Source organism: Chelonia mydas, chromosome 6 (genome assembly GCF_015237465.2).
Source record: "Chelonia mydas isolate rCheMyd1 chromosome 6, rCheMyd1.pri.v2, whole genome shotgun sequence".
In the NCBI taxonomy this organism is placed as follows: Eukaryota; Metazoa; Chordata; order Testudines; family Cheloniidae; genus Chelonia; species Chelonia mydas.
This window is the reverse complement of record NC_051246.2, coordinates 30,540,672-30,562,832: the sequence shown is the minus strand read 5'-3', so window position 1 is coordinate 30,562,832 and position 22,161 is coordinate 30,540,672. Positions and strand designations below refer to the sequence as shown.

The 22,161-nt window shown below is 45.3% G+C and overlaps 1 protein-coding gene and 1 long non-coding RNA gene across 3 annotated transcripts in view; one reads left to right on the top strand and one right to left on the bottom strand.

Moving 5' to 3' along the window:
• Positions 1 to 18,184, top strand: part of TMEM86A (transmembrane protein 86A) — a 37,925-nt gene extending 19,741 nt beyond the window's left edge. The window contains exons 2-4 of one of the 2 annotated variants that reach the window (XM_037899666.2): positions 8,532 to 8,668; positions 11,602 to 11,866; positions 16,171 to 18,184. In XM_037899666.2, coding sequence (XP_037755594.1) covers positions 8,633 to 8,668; positions 11,602 to 11,866; positions 16,171 to 16,598 — 729 coding nt within the window. In that variant the 5' untranslated portion in view covers positions 8,532 to 8,632 and the 3' untranslated portion in view covers positions 16,599 to 18,184. The remainder of the gene's footprint in view (positions 1 to 8,531; positions 8,669 to 11,601; positions 11,867 to 16,170) is intronic. The other variant, XM_037899667.2, reaches the window with a different exon arrangement.
• LOC122466276 lies at positions 14,114 to 18,986 on the bottom strand. The gene is made up of 3 exons (XR_006291666.1): positions 18,850 to 18,986; positions 18,322 to 18,347; positions 14,114 to 15,763 (listed from the first exon to the last, which is right to left on the bottom strand). It is a non-coding gene; the product is annotated as an uncharacterized LOC122466276 (long non-coding RNA).
• Positions 18,987 to 22,161: the final 3,175 nt, after the last annotated feature.

The following is a 22,161-nucleotide window of genomic DNA, read 5'->3' as shown; positions in this document are numbered from 1 at the left end:
CCCTTGGAAAAAAATTCCACAGGTTGACTGTGCATTTTGTGAAGAAGTAGTTCCTTTTGTTTGTTTTAAACCTGTCGCCTATTTATTTCATCAGGTGACCCCTGGGTCATAAGTTATGTGAAGGGGTAAATAACGCTTCCTTGTTCACTTTCTCTACACCATTCATGCTTTTATAGATCTCTATCGTATTCTCCCCTAGCTGTCCACTTTCTAAGGTGAACACTCCCAGTCTTTTTGAAAGTTTCCTTGTTTAGAAGCTGTTCCATAACCCCCATTTTTAATTTTTGAGATGGGGCAACCAGAACAGTATGCTGTATTCAAGATGTGGATGTACCATGGATTTATACAGTGGCATTATGATATTTTCTGTTTTATCTATCCCTTTCCTAATGGTTCCTAACATTCTGTTAGCTTTTTTGACTGCTGCTGCATATCGAGAGGATGTTTTCAGAGAACTATCCAGGATGACGCCAAGATTTTGCTTGAGTAGTAACAGCTAATTTAGAGCCCATCATTTTCTATATATAGTTGGAATGTTTTCCACTGTGCATTACTTTGCATTTATCAACACTGAATTTCATCGGCCATTTTGTTGACCAGTTTAGTGAGATCCCTTTGTAATTCTTCACAGTCAGCTTTGGACTTAACTATCTTGAGTAATTTAGTATTTTCTTCAAACTTTGCCCCTTCACTGTTTACCCCTTTTTCCAGATCATTTGTTAATATGTCAAACTGCGCTGGTCCCAGTACAGAAACTTGGGGGACCCTGCTGTTTACCTCTCTCCACTGATCCATGAGAGGACCTTCCCTCTTATCCCATTATGCCTTTCTTTGCTTCAGAGCCTTTGGTAAGGGACCTTGTTAAAAGCTTTCTGAAAGTTCAAATACACTGTATCTACAGGATCACCCTTGTTCACGTTTGTTGACTCCTTCAAAGAATACTAGTAGATTTGTAAAGGGAAATCATGCATTACCAAAGGTATGTTGACTCTTCTCCACCTTATGTTCACTTGTGTCCACAAATTTTATTCTTTACTATAGAGTCAACCAATTTCCTTGGTACTGAAGTTAGGCTTAGCAGCCTATAATTGCCAGGGATTGCCTCTGGAGCCCTTTTTTTTTTTTTTTTTTTTTAAAGGCACTACATGAGCTACCCTCCAGTCATCGGGTACAGAGGATGATTTTAAGTAATAGGTTACATACCACAGTTAATGATTCTTCAGTTTCATATTTGAGTTCCTTCAGAACTCTTGGCTGAATACCATCTGGTCCTGGTGATTTCTTATTATTTAGTTTATCCATTTGTTTCAAAACCTCTCAATCTGGGACAGTTCCTCACATTTGTCACCTAAAAAGAATGGTTCAGGTGTGGGAATCTCCCCCACATCCTCTGTTGTGAAGACTGATGCAAATAATTCGTTTAGCTTCTCCTCAACAGCCTTGTCTTCCTTGAGTGCTCCTTTAGCACCTTGGTTATCCAGTGGTCTCACTGATTGTGGGGGAGGCTTCTTGCTTCTAATGTACTTAGTTTTTTGTTGTTAGTATGTGTCCTTAGCTAGTTGCTCTTCAGATTCTTCCACGGTTTGCCTAATTATACTTTCACACTTGATTTGCTGCAACTTATGCTCCTTTCTATTTTCCTCACTAGGATAGGACTTCCAGTTTTTAAAGGCTGTCTTTTTGTCCCTAACCACCTCTTCTCGGTTTTGTGTGGTTCCCTTTTTTTAATTTAATGCTATGATGGGGGATTTCTTTGGCATTTTCCCCCCTGCAAGGATGTTCAGTTGAATTACATTATGGTTGCTATTACTAAGCGGTTCAGTTGTATTCACCTCCAGGGCTAGATCCTGTAACCCACTTAGGGCTAAATCAAAAATTGCCTCTTCCTTTGTGGTTCCAGGACAAGCTATTCCAAGAAGCAGTCATTTATGTTGTCTAGAAATTTTATCTCTGCATCCCTCCCTGAGGTGACATACCCAGTCAATATGAGGATAGTTGAAATCACTATTATTATTGCATTTTCTGCCTTTGCAGCCTCTCCAGTCTCAGAGTATTTCAGTCACCATCGTGGTTAGGTGATTGGTAGCTTATTCCTACTGCTGTATTTTTATTGTTCAAGCAAGGAATTTCTATCAATAGAGTTTTTTTTGGTTCGTTTGATTCATTTAAGATGTTTTACTTTATTTGATTCAGCTTTCTTTCACAATAATGCCATTCTACCGGTGCGACTTGTTTGGTCATTCATATATATAGTACCCTGGTATTACCAAATCCCATTGATTTTCTTCATTCCACCAAGTATACAGTGTCTATTATATCAATATCCTTGTTTAATTCCAGACACTTTAGTTCATTCATCTTAGTATTTAGACTTCTAGCGTGTATGTATAAGCACTTGTACATTTTGCCAATATTCTGTTGCTTGCATTCATGTGTTATTTTTAAATGGGACTTTTTTTTTTTTACATGTGACTGTTCCTCACTAGCTCCTACCTGTACTTTACCAACTTCTTTCCTGTTCTCTTTACTAAGATATAGAGTTCTTTCTTTAATAAATTCATTCCTAGGAGATGTTTCCACCCAAATCATGTGCTCCTTTGTATCTGTTGGCTTTCCCCTAGACCTTAGTTTAAAAACTCCTCTACAAGCTTTTTAAGTTTACATGCCAGCAAACTGGTTCTGTTTGGTTTGGAGGGGGCCATCTTTCCTGTATAGGTTCCTCCTTTCCCAAAAGTTTCCCAGTTCCTACACCTTCATCTTATCCACTCTCTGAGATCCTGCTGTTCTGCCTGTCTTTTTGACCCTGTGCGTGGAACTGGAAGCATTTCAGACAATGTTACCATGGACTTTAAGCTGTTACCTAGCAGCTGAAATTTGGCCTCGAGGACCTCTCTCCGACCTTTCCCTATGTCACTGGTACCTACGTGTGCCACAATCATTGATTCCTCCCAGCACTGCACACAAGTCTGTCTAGATATCTTAAGAGATCTGCAACCTTTGGACCTGGCGGGCAATTTACTGTGCATTTCTCCCAGTCATCACAAACTCCACTATATATTTCTCATTTAATTATGACAGACTGTATTAGCCACAGCAGGGACAAGTGTTTAATGGTACTGCTTCCTGACACAGCTGTAATTTGTCGGGGAGGCTTCGTGCCCCATAGCAAGGCTGGCATGAATGGTCAACATTAAAATCTAGTCACATGACGTCTGGCCTTCACTTAGGCATGTGCTAAATGGAGCCCTCTGGTGCTCTTCTACAAAGCATCACAGGTTTCTTTCACTTCACTAAAAACAAGACTTGCTATACAGCTGACCCAAGCACCAAGGCCAACTAGAGGTCACAAGCCACTTTGTTATATCTGCCTGAGTTCTCTACAGGTCAGTCACCCAGGGTGCCGGAACCTTTGTAAAAGTGGCGGGTGGGGCAGGGCACACAACTGAGGCTGGGGGCGGGGGCACAATTGAAACGTTCTGCAGGGACATGTGACTGCCCCACACATTGCCTCTGCCTCCACCACCACCCCCAACTCACCTCAGCGGAGAGTCTGCTAAGCAGGCAGCTGTGCTGGGAGTCCAGCAGCAGGGAAGAAGTAGCCGCCTCCTGGCAGGCTGCTCAGTCGGCAGCCAGGCACCCTGTTTCCTCCCTCCCCTCACTGCACAGACACTGCCAGGGGGAACTCTGACTCCTCACTGCTGGGTGTCCTTGCCAGAGGCATCCTGAGAAATATGGCGTGGCACGTGACCCTGCATGCCCCCCACCTCACCACACACATTGCCTCTGCCAAGACCAAAGTGGATTCCTGCATCCTTTTTACCCTAACCACTCCCCTCCTGTGCTCCCTTCTTCCCTAACCCTGCACTCCCTCGTGGCACTAACCCCCTGCACCTCCTCACCCCCCAGGTACTTGATGCAGCCAGTCTCATACCTCCAGCGGCTGCACGTCGCTCATTGGGAACCAGCTGTGCAGCCCGTCCTCTTTCTGCCCTTCCCACAGCCACTGTCCGGCACCTGCAGCACCGTGATCAGCTCCCCTGTGGTGAAGTGCAGCCCCTTCCAGTGCTGCTCCACGCCTGCCCGTGGCTTGCACTTTGGGGGGGCAACACTTCCCCTGCCCTCCCAAATTAAACCCAGTGCCCCCACGGTTCTGGCACTGCTGTCAGTCACCCCCCATAGGAGCAACCAGATGTAATGGATGGGATCATCTCCTCATCAGCAATCCCCTTCCCAGGTTCAACCCCCGTAGCCCTTCCCCCTTCCTGGTTTTATTAGTTACTCTACAAGCTCTCTTTGCAGTAGCAGCGTGGGTGGAATAGTAACGTTAGCCCTTGCCACAGCTGCTTGTCTGCATGTGATACAAGGTTATAGTCATTGCACTGAACTCTTTAAAGGGGCAGGAGTCTCTCTGTCACGTCAGTCCTGCTTCTGGGACCTATTTTAGAGTCACCTCTACTGAATTGTGCACACTTATAAATGTGTTCCTGTGGCAGGCCATGTGATCATGTATCAAGTGTTTTCCCAATAGTATTTCAAAGGCATAAAGGCTCAGACTGACACATTGTGTTAACACAGTATTTCACCTGAGTCTTTGTAAGGTGGGAGAATGAATCGGCTTGTTCAGCAGCAAAAGTAAACAGCCTCAGTCAGCAAGCTCTATTGGTCAAGGTTTTGTTCTTGTGTTAAAGGGCAACTTGGGGCACAAGCTAGTCCTTTGAGCACAGGTGTGGAACTTGCCCTTCTCTCCTGACAAGGAAGGAGCTGTTCTTCCTGAGGCAGGTTCATTCCTGCACTGGAGCAGGGATGGAGGGGAGGTGACTTGAACCTCATCTCTTAACTGGTAGCTGGTTCGAGCCTGAGTGTGGGTTATTAGCATCACTATTGCAATGGCCGCTTTGTGCCGCTGCTAGGGCGCTGAATTGCCAAAGTGCTGGACTGTTTGATCCCTCATCTCCATCCGCTGGCCTTCCTCCAGCCTGGCACCTGCCCATCTTAGAATGCCACCCTGTGCCAGACAGGGAGCGGTTTCTGCAGCAGCGGCACAGAGCTGTTAGCCACGTTAGTGCAGAACAAACACAAAGCAGGCGTGAATTTGCGCTATAGAATTTCCTCTTTTCCCTTTTGAGAGCCTGATTGGACCTTGTGTCTCTAGCCTTGCCTTCTTATTACACCCTTCAAGATCTAAACTAGAATTAACCCCTTACTTGGAAACAAGCAAGGCCTCTGAACCCTGTGTCAGTCTGTCCTACTGCAATTAAATCTAGAAGATGCTGGTATAAAGGCCTTCTGTACCTCCACATTTATTTGCAATGGTATACTGCAATTGGTGCTAAAGGCAAAGTACCAGACGTTTTCTTCCAGAAAACTTTCCCAGAGAGGATAAGAGGGAAGATTTCTCTCACTGAGAAAGGAGAAATAAAAATAGTGGAATTTTAGGTACTCAGATCCAAAACTGAGCAGCTGAATCCTCTAACAGACTGAGCCAAAACCCTGTATCTAATCCCCCAGCTGACCATAAATTCCCTTGCTTTATCTGTTATGATACATACACACATCCAACAGGTTTGTTACACCACAGAGAAATGAGCTGGTGAGTAACTGTGGGAAGGGGAGAGTCAGTGAGAAGCTGGAAGGACTGGCTTCCCAAGCTCATCTTCTGAGGCAGAGGGAGGAACAACAGTAAGCCAGCAGCTGGTAGAGTGCCTAGGTGCATGCCCAAAGGATGGTCCTCCCAGAGCAAGAGTCCCTACTTCTGCACATGTGACACATTCCTGTGGCTGACCCTTCACAAATAGGCCAACAGATGATTAGCAATTGCACATCGGGGTAATCAATCTGCTTCAGGGAAAAGACAATTGACTACTGAGATCAGAAGAGTCCCCTTCCTCCTCCCATGGAATAGATTCTTTCTCTGAAGCATCCAGTATTGACTAATGATGTAGGCAGGTGCTGTACTCCAGTGTTTCTCAACCAGGGGTACAAGTACTCCTGGGGGTACTCAGAGATCTTCCAAGGGGTACATCAACTCATCTAGATATTTGCCAAGTTTTACAACAGGCTACATAAAAAACACTATCAAAGTCAGTACAAACTGCAATTTCATTCAGACAATGATTTGTTTATACTGCTTTATATACTATACATTGAAATGTAAGTACAATATTTATATTCAATTGCTTTATTTTATAATTGTATGGTAAAAATGAAAAAGTAAACACATTTTCAGTAATAGTGTGTTCTGACACTTTTGTATTTTTATGTCTGATTTTTGTAAGCAAGTAGTGAGGTGAAACTTGGGGGTTCGCAAGACAAATCAGACTCCTGAAAGGGGTACAATAGTCTGGAACAGTTGAGAGCCACTGTTGTACTCAGTGGTAGATCTGGTAAGAAAACCTAAGAATACAATCTTCTCCCTTCTATCTGTGAAGAGAGCCTGACAGTTGCACATGAAGTCATGACCCCCTCTTCATGCCATCACAAATCCAAGCCAACTGCCTTGCCCCAGGGCTCCAACTTGAGACAAAATGGTTGACATTCATTCTAACAGTCACGGTAGTTTATGGAGACCAGAGAATGAGAAGCACAAGCCATGACTTGGACTAGCAACAACACCCACCACAAAAAAGCTGCCAACCACTTAAACATTTAGAGACGCAGACAGACACAAACTGGAAATGAAAACAATTATCCCAGGAGGGCAGGGACGTGAGGGAGGCCAAGGGCCAATAAAAACAGTTTAACTTTGCGAAGACAACAGAATGTATAATATTCTACTTGATTAAAACAGGCCACTCTGAAGGGTGAGTGGGGAAAGTGCCCCAGCTTTTGTTGGCTTGTACAGAATGTTGTGCTAAAATGTTACTAACTGGAATATTTGGGATATTAAATTTTTATAAACAGGTTTCCTAGTAAGCAGGTGTACAATTCAGCACATGTAAATGCAATTCCTCTGCAGTTTTTTACGTTTTACATAGTAAGTTTCAGCCCAGAGTAAAGTTGACAATTGAGTTTATAAATCCCAAAAAAACAGCATTTGAAAGAATAGTGAAGACAATAGAAGCTTATTTAAACTCATGACAGACATTTAAACTAATGTGTATATAGTCAGCAGTAGCAGGTTCTTACCTTACCAGCATCAGGACACAGCCATCACAGATGGCTCAGTTTCCCTCACTCTTGGGTAGCTGGATGATTTGATGTGGTGCAGCCCTCTAGCCAACAATGAGGTCTCTCTTTTTGGAAGGAACAGAAATCCAAACATCTGACATATTCTTGGCCAACGCCAGGCCATAGCCTTCACCTGTGTAGACATAGGGTTGATTAATACCAATAGGAACTGGTCCTCCTTAGGCAAAACAGTCTCCCCTGCACTGATCTCTGTTGGTGATAAATGAAGGGAGACTGAACATCATAGTCATGTACCCAAAATGGGATTCTAGCTTTCAGTTTACATCTCATCCCCTGTATACCCCTTTATCACCAGGTACTTGCTTCATCCTTCCCCATGGTCCTTCTATATCTTGCCTGTGTTTAGACTGTCTCAGCTCTGAGAGGGAAGGGAGGAATCACCTCCTCCTTACCTAATTCCTAGCCTTCTGTTCTACAGCAAGGCTGCTTCTTACATGCCCTGCCATTCCTTCCCAGCATGCCTTGCTGTCCCACCCTACAGTCACCTGGTCCCTGACTACGTCTCCCATTAGTCCCTGCAAACTACTGCCCCAGACTGCACTTTTTGGGGCTGAACCAGGACCAGGGAAGTAGTAGGTCAACAAGGGCACTTAAAGGGTCACTCCATGCTTTGTTACATAACTAGGGTTACCACCTGTCCAGATTTTCCCAGAATTTGTCCCATTTTAAGGTAGCTGACCTGGAAATCTGTAAGGGTGCTCAGCTGTCCAGTTTTATGGGCCCAGGATCATCCCAGATGTCCCTTTTTTTGTATCTCAAAAGTGGCACCCTATACAGAACCCATTTAGAATAATGCTGGTCTAGAAGATGTAAAGGATGAACTATTAACAATGTGACATAATACTGCCTCTCTGTGGCTGGAGGGTTATCTTTAAAATTACAAATTCCAGGTATATACCAGAGTAACTGAGATCAGAATCTGGCCAAAAGTGTTTGAAAAATTCCAAAACTAGTATTAAGATGAAGTTTATATAACTATAAAACTTCATTAAATGGTTATTTAGGTTGCAACATCAAGCACTCAAAAATTAGGAAATACTAGTTTTACAGTTGCATTGCAAACTTAATTGTGCCCTTTTGTGCACCTGTCCTGTGCACTGAAGGAGGCAGGGGCCCTGGGGAAAATAATGATTGTGTAATTAAAGAGTATATGGTAATGCATACACACAAGGGGGCCAAATTAAGATTGCACAGGCAACCTTAAATCTTGTAACCTAAGTAATGTTCAGTTAATATAGGGGTTTTAAATGCAATTTGCTAGATTTTTTTTTTAAAAGGAAAAGTTAAAAACAAGTTCTCTTATGTGCATTTGTAACCACTTCTCCATCATGCATCACAAACAGGGCTGGGCTTGAACCCTGACTTTTCAGCACAGATGTCTACTACTTAATCTACAGGAAGACAGGGCTGTTATTCCAGAGGTGGAAAGGACTGCAGGGGCCAGATGCTGGGCCTGGAGGATCGTTGGGTACCCTGGCCTGTGAGTGTGTGTGAATACAGTCTCTCTCTCTCCCGACTTCAAACCAGGAGTTGAAGGAGCTTTTGCTCTGTATGGCATCCGGAGGAAGGGGGATGGGCTGCTGGGGCCGTATGCTGGGTCTGAAGGGGTGGTTGGGGGGAACCCACCTCAGCAATCTCTCCCTCTTCCTCCCTTCCCTCCTGTTACAGATATTTGGTAGCTCCTAGGTGTTCCCAGTACAATGTCTTCTGTTTTGGTGACAGCATGGATCTGGTCTTAGAACATTCATGTCCTGTTAATATTTTGGTGTCAAAGTTTTCCTGAGAAACACAAGTGACAGAAGGAAAATAATGATTTTCCACAGTTTAGATCTTCAAATCTAAATAGAATTTCATGGGACAAAGAAAAGGCACTTCTCCTTTCCTTATCTCAAAGGTTTGTGTCAAGCAATGGAGGAATAAGAGCGTCTCTAAAACATTTCACAAGAATCTTTTATATGGGGAAGTGCTAGGCAACCCAAATATAGGAGTCACTACCAGCTCCCCCTATAACGTAAGAAGCTAATGTGCTGTGAAAGAATGAGTTATCTAGCCTGGTTGCTTATTAGAACATCTAAAATTTGTGTTGGCTATATAAATAATGTACTCAGAGGTGTTACAAAATCTCACTGCTAAGGAGCTGCTGCTACGTGGAGGAACTTTCCATTCAATGCAACAGTAGTTTTGAAAGCCTTATCTATTGTGACAAGCTCTAGTTTCCTAGGGTTGCTCATTTGCTGTGGTCCTACTGCTTCATATTTTACCCATTACAGACATTGCATTTGAAGAGACTTTCCACCTCAGTATTCCAACTCTGCTTTACTCCACTGAACTTGTGGGGGGAGTTTGGGCTTCAGTGACTTGGCATTGCACTAGGAAGATGATGTAACCACACACCAGAAGAGCCTGTCTTCTAGGGTCCTGAACCAAAGCACATTGAATCAACGGAAGGACTGCCATTGACTTCAGTGGGTTTTGCCTCAGGCCTCACAATCCTCTTTCCAGCAACAGAGGGCCTACTGAGTGGTGAAAAGGCCAACCCTCTTTTCCATACTCCTGAAGCAGGGGTTCTGTAACTGGGTTTTCAGCACTATAGCACTGTGACCCATAGAACACCACATTACAGAGCAGTTCTGGCTTTGCTGGACTTCACGGCTGGAACTAAACTGTTCCTCTCCCATATTCACCCCAACATTCTGTTGCATCAGTGACAGTCCATATTCTGACTGGACAAACGATCCCCAAACCATCAGTGCTGGGGAGCTACACACATCTAGCAGTGGCCATGGGGACAGTCAATAGACACACTTGATCTAGGGTCTCCAGAAAATTAGGAGCTGAAAGCCCTCTGCTGTGGGCATGAAGGTCGTGCCCTCTGAGACAATTAGGGTATATGCTCACCGTGCTGAATACAGCCTCCTTATTAACACTGCCTGGAGACACACAATATAATCACCCCTGGCCACTTAAGAATACATGATGTTTGTAAAAACAATGAGTCTGGTGGCACCTTAAAGCCTAACAGATTTATTTGGGCATAAGCTTTTGTGGGTAAAAAAACCCACTTCTTCAGATACACGATGCATGATGTTTGTGTTTGTCTCATTTGTGGGCCAGAATCTAGTCTCAGTGACATCAGTGTAAATCCAGAGTAACTCCATTAGAATAGATGAGAGCAAACATAATTTGGGAGATTTTCCATGAGCCGTCACATATCAGCTGATGGTTGGCTTTCCACTGTGGGGTACTTTACTCTGTTTTGTTTTAACTCCATCAATGACCCCTTGAAAACCATCCACCAACGGCTCTGTTGGAAGTTCTGTTGCTTTGGATTCTACTGCGGGAGCTGGTCCTCCCCCAGGACTCCAGCAGCTGTCAGGCATGATTCCCGTAATAAGCTGACAGCTGTGCAAGGTAACCTCCTTTTCTCCTATCCAGCTGTGTACAGCATCTAAGATCCTTTTAGCTCTTGGGAATAACATGGTTAGAGGGAAAAAAATCTACCTCATTTTAATTCCATATGTATTTTTCCCTATATGGCCTAAAGTGGAGAGAGACACTAGGCTATGGCAGCATAGCATAATGGTTCCCCTTAGATCATCCCACTGTTTAGAGACGGGCCCAAACTGGATCACACCCTCAGACTTGGGATAAGTTTGGATCTGGACTGAGAACTTTGCCCCTTAGGACTCTCTTTATGGTGGGCACAGACTGGAACACCAAATCCAGACACTCACAAACATTGGGATAGTTCAGATCTGGACTCTGCGGCTCTGTCCCATATGCATTGTTTTTACTGTGTATAGCTCACCTGCTGCACTTTGCACCTGGGGTTACATAATGGGACCCTGACCTAGTCACGGGCCCTAGCTGCTATTGCAGTGCTAATAACCATCATCAGCATCTGTTCAAAGAGAATTTGTGTTTGTGAAGATGCACCTTCTCCCCACACAGCTATCTGATACCAGGCTATAACTGATGCTGCATCTTCTAGGCCACAAGATTTGGCAAGGGGATGCTAAAGAGGGTCTGATCCAAAGCCAATTGAAGTGAATGAAAAGATTTACACTGACTTTAGCAAGCTTTGGATCAGGCCCTCAGTGTATTTCAAAGGCAGTAGAGCATTTTACACTTTCTTCCCCCACTTCCACTCAAAACCAAACAAACCCCAAACCCTTATTTTTGGGACAGAGGCTCAGGACAGCTCCTTGGCTGAACAGCTAATGGGAGCGAAGAACATGTTAAAGTTCAAGTGGCTTTTTGCCTGATGGGTAAATGCTGCCAGTCGCAGGGACTCTCTGAACTAGAAAGGAAGCAGCCTTTCAAAGCCAAGGGGTGCATTCTACAAAGGAGTTTATTATAGTGTAGCCTCTAATGATCCTATTGATTTTTTTTTAAATGACTTGTTTCTTTTAGGTGAAGAGTGAAGGCCCCAAGCTGGTGCCATTTTTTAAAGCCACTTGTGTCTATTTCGTCCTCTGGCTGCCAACTTCCAGCCCTTCCTGGTTCAGTGCCCTCATCAAGTGTCTGCCCATCTTCTGCTTATGGGTTTTTCTGCTGGCACATGGAATCAATTTCTTAGTCGCACATCGAAGCGCCAATAGGATCCTAGCAGGGTTAATATTCTCCGCAGTGGGGGATGCCTTCCTCATCTGGCAGGAGCAAGGCTACTTTGTTCATGGTAAGTGATACGCCAGTTCTGAAGGGATGTAATAGCAACCAGTTAAATGTATCACTAAATAAATGCTCTTATGTAGAGGGTTTATATATTTATTCTTTCATTTTTATTTATATGAATAACCCATTGTCATGGCAGTAGGAAGGACTCATCCCTTGCATAAATCCCTTGCACTGAAATTAGAGGGGGTGCACCATGGATGGACATGACCCATGTCCTCCTCTGTACTCACATTCCAAGAGCCTGGGGTTGGCTGGTAGCCCTGTCATGGTGCTGGCCCAGCATCTGTCCTCATTCCCTGGACTGGCAGGACTTGGGAATGTGGCAGAATGACCTCACACCACTCAGCAGTTAGCAGCTGGCTGGGCTCTGTGCAATCATCTTATACAAGGATAGCTGCTATGATGTGCACTCCCAAGGCCCCAGTGTAAAGCAGAGAACAAGTGAAGGGGAAAGTGGCTCCTCAGTGTTCTAACAGGGAAGCATGTGATTAGGGAGCAGGGTGGGGGCAGTGGTTAGTCATATGCACTTGGAACTAGAGCTGGGGTTCGAGTCAAGTGCCAAGGGAAAAGGTCGCTGCTAGAGACCAAGTCAGGAGGAGATGCTGGAGTTGAGTCTGGGGTAGGGTGTAGGAGCAAAGATCTTGAGCAATGCAGGAACAGATGGTGGTCTGGGATAAGGAGAAACAGGCTGCAAGGCAGGAAACAGGAGTCAGGCACATAGGTAGGGTGTGTAGTAGCAGCCAACCAAGGATTCCTCTAGTCACTCAGACAACTTCCTATTCCTCTTTCTGGTTTAAGTAGTGCATCTAAGCCAATTAGTGGGGCTAGACATCTTGACATCCCCCCCCCCCCCCCCCCCCCCCCAATCAGTAGCTTTGTGGGTAGGGCCCTATGCAAGCTAGAGCTTCACTAGCCTCCTTCTCCCATCAGTCATTCAGGTGAGCTTCTGGGTGGTGACTGGGGTTTGAGGCCCATGATCCTTCAGTGCCCCTGGAGCTAGAGGTGGGTGATAGAAACCACTAGGCCTAGCCCTAATTAGAGGTGTGCTGACTTGAGTCTCAACCTATCTTGAAAATGGAGGACTTTCAGCAAGCTTTGACCAGGTCCCTCTCACCAAAGGCTCTTAAGCAAACTAAGCATTCTTGTCATAAAAGGGAAGGTCATCTCATAGTTCAGTAACTGGTTAAAAAGATAGGAAACAAAGGGCAGGAATAAATGGTGAATTTTCACAGTGGAGGGGGTAAATAGCAGGGTCCCCCAAGGATCTATGCCAGACCACTGCTGTTCAACATATTTATAAATTGAGGGGGGGGGGAGGGAGAATAAAAAAAGGTAAACAGTGAGGTGGCAAAGTTTGCAGAGGATACTAAATTACTTAAGATAAGTCCAAAGCAGACTGTGAAGAGTCAAAAGGATCTCACAAAACAGAGTGACTGGGCAACAAAATAGCAGATGAAATTCCATGTTGAAAAATGCAAAGTAATGCATATTGGAAACCATAATCCCAACTATACATACAAAATGAGAGTCTCAATTAGCTGTTTCCACTCAAGAATGAGATCTTGGAGTCATTGTGGATTGTTCTCTGAAAACATCTGCTCAATGTGCAGCGGCAGTCAAAACAAACAATGTTAGGAACCATTAGGAAAGGGAGAGAAAACAGAAAAGGTCATTCTATAAAGTCATTGTACACTCACACCTTGAATACCATCTCTAAAAGGATATATTAGAATTGGGGGAGGGAAAAGTAAAGAGAAGGGCAATGAAAATGATTAGGAATATGAAACAGCTTCCATATGAAGAGAGATTAAAAGAGACTGGGAGTGTTTAACCTAGAAAAGAGACAACTAAGGGGGTGGGAAATGAGAGTCTATAAAATAATGAATGGTGTGGAGGAAGTAAGTGTTATTTACCCCTTCACATAACGTAAGAACCAGGGGTCACCCAATGAAATCAACAGGCAGCAGGTTTAAAACATAAGGAAGTAATTCTTCACACAACGCACAGTCAACCTGTGGAACTCATTGCTGGGAATGTTGTGAAGGCCAAAGATGTAAGTGGGTTAAAAAAGATTCTGGAGGATAGGTCCATCAATGGCTATTAGCCAAGATGGTCAGGGACACAACCCCATACACTGGGTGTCCCTAAACCTCTGACTGCCAGAAGCTGGGAGTGGGGATGATGGGGTGGATCACTCAATTCATTGCCCTCTTCTGTTCACTCCTCTGTAGCATCTGGCACTGGTTACTGCCAGAACACAGGGTACTGGGCTAGATGGACCATTGGTGTGACCCAGTGTGGCTGTTCTTATGAATACCCATCAGCCCATTTTCTTCAGGAGCTGTTGACAATTTTGTCTTGCCTCCTCAAGTGTTTGAACTGAGGTTTTCAAAGCAGTCTGGGCTAGTGGTTGTCAACCTTTTCACAACCCTTTTCTATCAATGGCAAAAAACTATGTTAACACAGAAGTAAGCTTGCCTGGCTGAGTTGAGCAAAGCTCAATCAGAAAACGCAGCGTTAATGGTGCCCATGCTACCTTGACTCTACCCTCTTTTAGGAATGCCCTAATATGCCCTGTTAACACACATACGTTTACGCTGCCAACCCCACAGTTGCTGAAACGTAAGAGCTCTTCACCACCTTTTACAACCCATTCACTTTCACCACAGGAGGACTGTAGAGTACTTGCAAGAGTTGAACTTTAGCACATATAAAATGTTAGGAATGGAAACTAACTGTATTCCTATATTAGCACATGCACACTAAAAAAAAAAAAAAAGTTAAATTGGTAAAATTCTCTACTCCTCATGTTTAGCTCATTAAGTCTCCCCTCCTGTTCCCTGAATTAGTCTTGAGGCCCTCGTTTGCTCTGTTCTTCTCCCCCCACCCCATTTCATCCCTCTCCTTTAGTGCCCTTTCCCATCTATCTAGCCTTGTGCCCAACATGTGGGCTCTGCCTCTCCGCTCTGTCTACCAGTTCCATTCTGTGGACGCACCAGCAATCTGAGCTGTAGATCAGCTGGCATAGCACAACAAGACACTCCCCAGTGCAGAGGGGGCAGTGCCACCTGGTTGAGTTGTTTTAGCACAGTGTGTTGGCTTGTGAGCATGACAGACAGAGTACAAACTTGTCACTGGTGGATTTTAGTTGCTAAGGAGCTCCTGTTCCCCTTGTACCAGGGCATCACGATATAATTTTAAGCCATTGGCCTGCTGTGGTGCTCAGATTTCCATGGTTTTATTTAGGCATGAAAACTTCCAGCCAAGTTAACAAATCTGCATGAACAGAATGGAACAGACTTTCAGTGTATGTAGGTCTGTGGGCTGAGGGTGGGAGAAGGGAGCTGAAATTATTTTGGAGTCCATCATGTGTGACTGGCAAGACCAACTAGTAATCAGCACCTGCTGCAACACATGGTGACATTTCTTGTCAGATGGACTAGTGCAGAGTGATTAACATATGGGCAATTCCTTCCTACACCAACATCTGGGATTTCTCAAGGGTGTTTTACTTCAAAGGGAAGCTTGTTTGGTTTTCTCAGATCAATTCCACTTTTGATTTGTTTGGGTCCTGCAAGTAGCCATAAAAAAAAAAATTGGCAGGTTAAACTGGTGTAATCCTGGCCAGCTGCTTCCTTCCAGTTTATGATTCTGCTATCAGTGGGTGGAGATGATGTTTAGACCTAGGTCCAGCTGAGTCCCAGGCTGGAGTTTGCGTCTGTGGCTAAGGCCAGAGAGTTTGGGTCTGAATTTGGAGGTGTTGAAATCTTTGGTAATTGCTCTCACAATATTTGGATTCCATTGATCTGGGAAAAGGTTCCTTCCAGTTTTGGCACCACCCAGAAAAAACTCTACAGGTGTTTACAGATCTGGGATCTCAAACCTGCCTTCCTCCGCTCTGAAATTCAAAAAAAGAGGTTAAGTCTGAAAGACTTGAGTTTTGTTTCTTCCTGATTTATCTGTAGAGTTAGCAGAGGTGGTTGTCGAAAAGGCAGAGCAGCATTATCCTCAGTGTGACTGTGGGTACATCAGGACATTTTCCTAGGGCAGGAACCAGCCAGACCAGGGTAGCCTCCTCTACAGAGGTCACTGAATTAAGTGTTTCCCCCCCCCCCCCTCTAGGGATGGGATTTTCAGAAGGGCTGAATGTTGGCCTACCTCTGCTCCCACTAAATTCACATGGGAGTTTTACCACTGGGAGCAGAATTAAGACAGCACCTTCCCTGTGACTGTTTAATCTGATGTAGTCATAAATTAATTATGCCCATTAAAGCTCACACTTGCTGTGTCAATGCCTCTTTCCAGGTCTGCTGATGTTTGCCATCACACACATCCTGTACTCCTCAGCATTTGGGATGAAGCCTTTGGACCTGAAAGCTGGCTTTGTGATGACCCTTGTCTCCAGCTTCTGCTATACCTTCCTGTACTACTACCTCTCAGGCCCATTCACCTACCTGGTTGCTGTCTACATCGCTTTGATCGGCTTCATGGGGTGGCGCGCCATTGCTGGGGTGCAGCTGTGCAATGACCTCTGGACTTGGACCAAGCTTTCAGCCTGCATCGGAGCAGTGCTTTTCATGGTGTCAGATCTGACCATTGCAGTTAACAAGTTCTGCTTCCCGGTGCCCTACTCACGTGCCATCATCATGGCCACTTACTATGCAGCCCAGATGCTCATTGCACTCTCAGCTGTGGAGAGCAGGGATGAAGAGGACTTCAAAAAGAGGAATTAGATGGAGCGCCAGCAGGCTCGTGAACTGCATGGATTATAACTGGGGTGCTGTAGTAGCATTAGTTGCTGAAGGAGATCTCCATCTCTCAAGGTGCATTGGTGATAGAGATTTTGCTTCTTTAAAGCATTATCTTTGTTTTTTTTTTTAAATCTGACTCTCCTTGAATGTAATTTACTTCAGTGTGGAGACCACACTGGAAAATTTAGACTGCTTCTACAGTAGCTACTCATTGACCTTTTCCTCTTGGAAGCTTCAGGAGTCCTCTCTAAAACATTGTATTTGTTAATCCTGAAGCTGGTTCTGAATGTTATGGAAGGAGAAGGCTAATTTAAAGAGACCGTGAAAAGAGGCTAGGCAGGTTAAGAGGCTTGCCTTCCAGCCTGGGCACACATGTCCGAATCCCAGCTAAGGTGATAGGGATGTGACAATGAGCTTAGGTGGTGACTAGACTAGACCCCAGTTGTAGCCATTACAAAGCCACTACACAGGGTGCAGCAACCGACAGCCTCTGCTCAAAGAAAGCCCAGGAGTAGCATAGCAAGAGGATAGGTAGTGCAGGTCAGGGCTGAAGTACATTGGTAAGAATTGGGTGGTGGGAAACTTGCACTGTACCGGATTCTAACCGGGGCTCTTTTGTGAATTCCAAATTCATGCAACTTCCTATTTAAATGCCATTCAAAGTTTCTGCCCAACGTGAATGCTGCTGAGCATTTAGTATGCTATACACTTGCAGAAGCAACAACAGAATGCAATAACATTCTGAACTTTGAGAAAATGGGAAACGAAAGGCATTCTTTAAGCAGGCTGGGTTACGATGAAAGGATACGTGCATGAAAGTTAATGAGCAATTTTAGCAGGCAACTTTCAGCATTTGCTTGCCTAGGGTAGTCCTGTGGCCATGTGCTAAGATATATGATGGAACAATGGGTCTGACTTTCAGCATCAGACCTCACCCCCTGTTATCAGTAGCTTTGTTGACTGAATTAATAAGCCTGGTAAACCTCCTGCACCTCCTCCGTAGGTGTTGAGAGCTCTTGAATCAGTGACAATGTTTGTGCCAACCCCAAAAAACTCCAAAACAAAGGCAAAGTATTAAATGCACACTGGGATACAGCATACTTTGATCACTGTGAAATTACTGCAGACCCAAGTTTATAGATGCGTCATTAGTGTTAACGGGCAATGGTTTTAACTGTGAGCTTGGCAGATTTTCAGGGAAACCTATTTATTCAATTAAGGCTAGTAGGCTTCTCTGTATGTGCATGTCTACACACTTGACCCTATACATATGTGCACAGTAGTATGGTATTAGGAACCACCTTACACAACCTGAGTTGGGGTATTCTGTGCTTTGCATCACACTTTTGGAGATACATTCCACTAAGAAATCATAATTTATTTTTTCCTGGGCTCACATTCTATCCATAATGTGGGAATTGGGAGACTGGAATTTGACATTTAAGCATTTATTGCTCAGTATTTACAGCTGCTAATAAGTGAGAATACTTTGCATATTTGCACATATTTAATATACGCCTTACTCGGGGTCTTTTATTTGTCTGTGAGCATTTTCCCTTACCTACAAAGCCAGCTACGTAGAACAAGTGTCTGTTTTTTGCCAGTCAATGGCAAAGAACCAAGTTTGTGCCACTTGACTTGGCAAAGCCCACTTTGAGGCTAAACTACCTGAAAAGAACAATTCTGTGCATTCAAACCAACTCACCCCCATTTCTCCTAACGTCGTGGAGCCTATAAGAAAAATTAGAACTATCAGAGATGGGAAAAACCTATTTCCAACCAACCCAAACTATTTGGCAATCTTATCCTCCCCTCTGCCATAGCAAGGCTATCTCTTCCATTAGACTCTGTTAAAGGATTCTGGTGAGGTATTTTTAATTTCACAATTATAGTTTTACTTTTCAATAATTCCTTCCCTCCTGCTTGCTGTTTAATTTATTGTGGGTTGCTCACAAGTGCTGAGCTGCTGCTGCCCCTGATTTGTCTTTGATGCATGACAAGTGGATGGAGAGGCATTTCCTATGGATATACAGTGATAGTGCATCAAGGGGGCTTTCCTCTCCCTTTCCCAAATCGGATGGTGTCCCTTGAATGTTTGTTTTGTGGCCCTTCCTCCCATGGTACTCACATGAGTAGTCTTATTGATTCTAATGAGACCATGCCGGTGAATAACTGTTCCTACATGTGAGTGAAGAGTTCACAAGTGGGCCTTGTCACAGGGTGCTCTACTCACCACAGGATGGCACCTCCTCCTGGTGGTTCTGAGGATTAGCTCTACCAGACCAACATCCTTTCCCATAGTTGCAATCCACCTCTCTGTCTGTAGCCCCTCTTTCACTCCAGGAGCTGCTGCTTCCTCTTAATGACCTGGCTGGACAGCTGAATCACAAAGTGGTTTCCCCTTCCACCATACTCTTTCAGAGTCTCCTTCCACAGGCAGTCCTCACACCCACTGGACTGACAACATCACTCCAGCAGTCTTCATGTTTGCTGCCCTTAGCACTACCACTCTGCAGTGGTTGGTAGGGGAACCCAAGCCTGCCCTCTATTTGGGGTTCCAGGCCAGGCCCCTGTAGTGAACAGTTAAGGCCTGGCTCTGTCCCAATCTTACCGCTCTCACCGCAGTCTCCTTCCTACTGTGAGTCTTCTCCCTTACCTCAGGAAGTGAGACAATAGACTTCCTCCCTACTACCTTCTTACACTAGCTCTGTCTCCTGGCTTTGTAGAATGCTTGCCTATCCCCTTGCAGGTGAGCTTCCTTCTAATTAGCTTCCTCCAGTCTAAATCTCCCCTATTTGCGTCCTAATTGGTTGATGAGGCTTGACTAGGCCTAATGCAGCCCTTACTGTGGGGAGTACCTCTCATCATAGGCCCTGTGCAGTGAGAGCTTTGTTTTTGCACCTGGCATTTCTGAACCTGAGCCTGCAGGGTTCTTGTAGGTCAGTTGCCATGCCCTGACTGAGGACTTGTCTATCCAGACAGGGCTGCAGCAGCACTGATGCAGTGCGCGGTTGTCGCACTTAGTGAAGACACAACCTATGCTGACAGGAGAGCTTCTCTCATCGGTGTAGTGCTGTCTACAGCTGCAGTTCAGCTGGTTTAACTGCGTTGCTCAAGGGTGTGGATTTTCCACACCACTGCATGACGTAGTTCTGCTGACATAAGTCTGTAGTGCAGAGCAAGCCGCAGTTTCTGCTGCAGCCCTGCTCACTATGCCCCTTGGAATCCAGCAATAGTCCCTTTAGTTCACATGCTCCTCTAGCCTTTGCTCTTTGTGGGGTCTCCCAGCACTGTTCCCCCTTACAAAGGCAGCTCCTGTTTTCCCTGTTATTAAGATATTGAAAGTAAATGGCAAGTTTTTCAGGACCAAATATGACACAAAGAGACACGGTCAGATCTAAATTAGTCCCAAATGTAGAGTTAGTAATGGTATCCACAAGTGGTGTAAATGGGCCATTGATTTCTGTGGAGCTTTGCCAATTTACACCAGCTGCAGATTTGGCCCACAGTTTGCAAAGCCCTTTGGGCTAAACCCTGCTATCTACATAGTAAGACACTATTAGTCACTGAATGGTCTGTGCATTAAGTCCATGAATTGAAAGAAAATGGTCTTTTTCTGTGACTGGTTGCAAGGGTGAACCCACCACTTGTGCCAGGGAAATACCAGATGGGTGACCATCTCCTAAGTGCAGCACCTCCACCGGACACCCTCTTCTCTTGTGTGTCTGTCTCGAAGGGAGATGCTGGGAGAGAGACAGGCACTGCTAGAACAAACCAGGCTGCAGTGTTGGGTTTAATTAGAGAGCTACATGGGTGAGCACCCCAGAGTCTCTCAACCAACCCCCTGATTTTATATTACATACAAACTCTTCCGAGCCAATAACGCTGATGGGGTGCCATTGTTTTAGACTCTTACCTGAGAATGCTGCAGTTTAGGAAAATATAATTCCACTTTGATTTAACCTCCTATAAAATATGTGGGCTTCCATTCTCTGGTTCACCCAAGGAGTGCTTGGCATAGGCTGGAGAGGGGGCAAAGATCTCTTGAAGAGACTTTTGCACCTTGCCAAATCTGTAGCCCTCTGGCCACATGGTCAGGCTCTAGTGTAAAGTGAAGTGGCCTGAGGGCTGCCATGATATAAGGCAGGGGTGGCCAACCTAAGCCTGAGAAGGAGCCAGAATTTACCAATGTACATTGCCAAAGAGCCACAGTAATAGGTCAGCAGCTCCCCACCCCCCCCCTGCTCCCAGCACTCCCGCCCACCGGCAGCCTCACCGCTCAGCACCTCCCCCTCCCTCCCCGCACCTCCCGATGAGCTGTTTTGTGGCATGCAGGAGGCTCTGGAGGGTAGGGGAGAGGAGCTAGGGGACAGCCAGCTTAGGGGAGGGGGCGGGAAGGGGTGGAGTGGGGGCAGGGCCTGTGGCAGGGCCAGGGGTTGAGCAGTGAGCACCCCCTGGCACATTGGAAAGTTGGTGCCTGTAGCTCCAGCCCCGGAGTTGGTGCCTATACAAGGAGCCGCGTATTAACTTCTGAAGAGCCGGATGTGGCTCCGGAGCCACAGGTTGGCCACTCCTGATATAAGGGAACGCTGATCATGTCTCCCTGTGTGAGTGTTAGCAACAGAGGACAGCTTCTGCTCCTCTCCTCGGCTTGGTGATGCTCTCACAAACCTTCCTTCTCCTTGGCTGATGCGAAGAGCGCTCTCTCCTGGCTCTCTCCTGTGTTACAGTTCAGCTCACAGAGTAGCACTTAATCCATGGGACGACTAGCAGAGTACGGCACTATTCTACCTGAGCACGGCTGACAGGACCAGTGGGCAGTATTAGCAGCAGTGTGAGATAGGCCGCTGGCACTGAGAACACCCCACACTTTCTTTACTGAGTAGTTTTCACACCCACCAGTAGCCCTACATAGTGGGATTCAGTATGTTGAACAGACATTTTGGCCTACATCCCCAATAGTACTATTCAGACTCTTAACTTCCATTGAGTTCAATGAGGATCTGGCCCTTCCTTCCAAGGACTCTTAATAGTTTAGAAAATTTAAGTACCATTGCAAAAGGCTGGGTTAACAATAGTGCCCCCCAGAAGCGTCTGCTGCTTTATAAACATACACCAGAAAGGTTAGCTGCATTACTGAGGGGGAACACATTGTAAATAGCACAGGCCCCTGTAATCTCCTCCCTCTAATGCTGTTGCACAATATTTCCCGTATTCATTCACTCAAGGGATTGCTTCTGCTAGAGCGACCAGCTGTAGGAGGCATGCAGCATCTCCATTCATCAGTTTTGCTTGTCTTGTGATCCCCAGCTTGGCCCCTGCATCGCTGCTCTTTGTGGATGTCCCCTGCTGTTACACAGGCCGCTTGTTTGCAACCCTCTTCCTGTCATAGAGCCAGCTAGAGAAAATATGCATGTACAGTGCTCTAACTGTCTGCTGGGGCCAGTGCTAGCAGGATTTGAGTGACTGGCTAATTTAAGACTTATTTAACTCTCTCTTGGACTATGTCACTTTGGCATATCTGTTCTTCACTTATGTTCTCCAA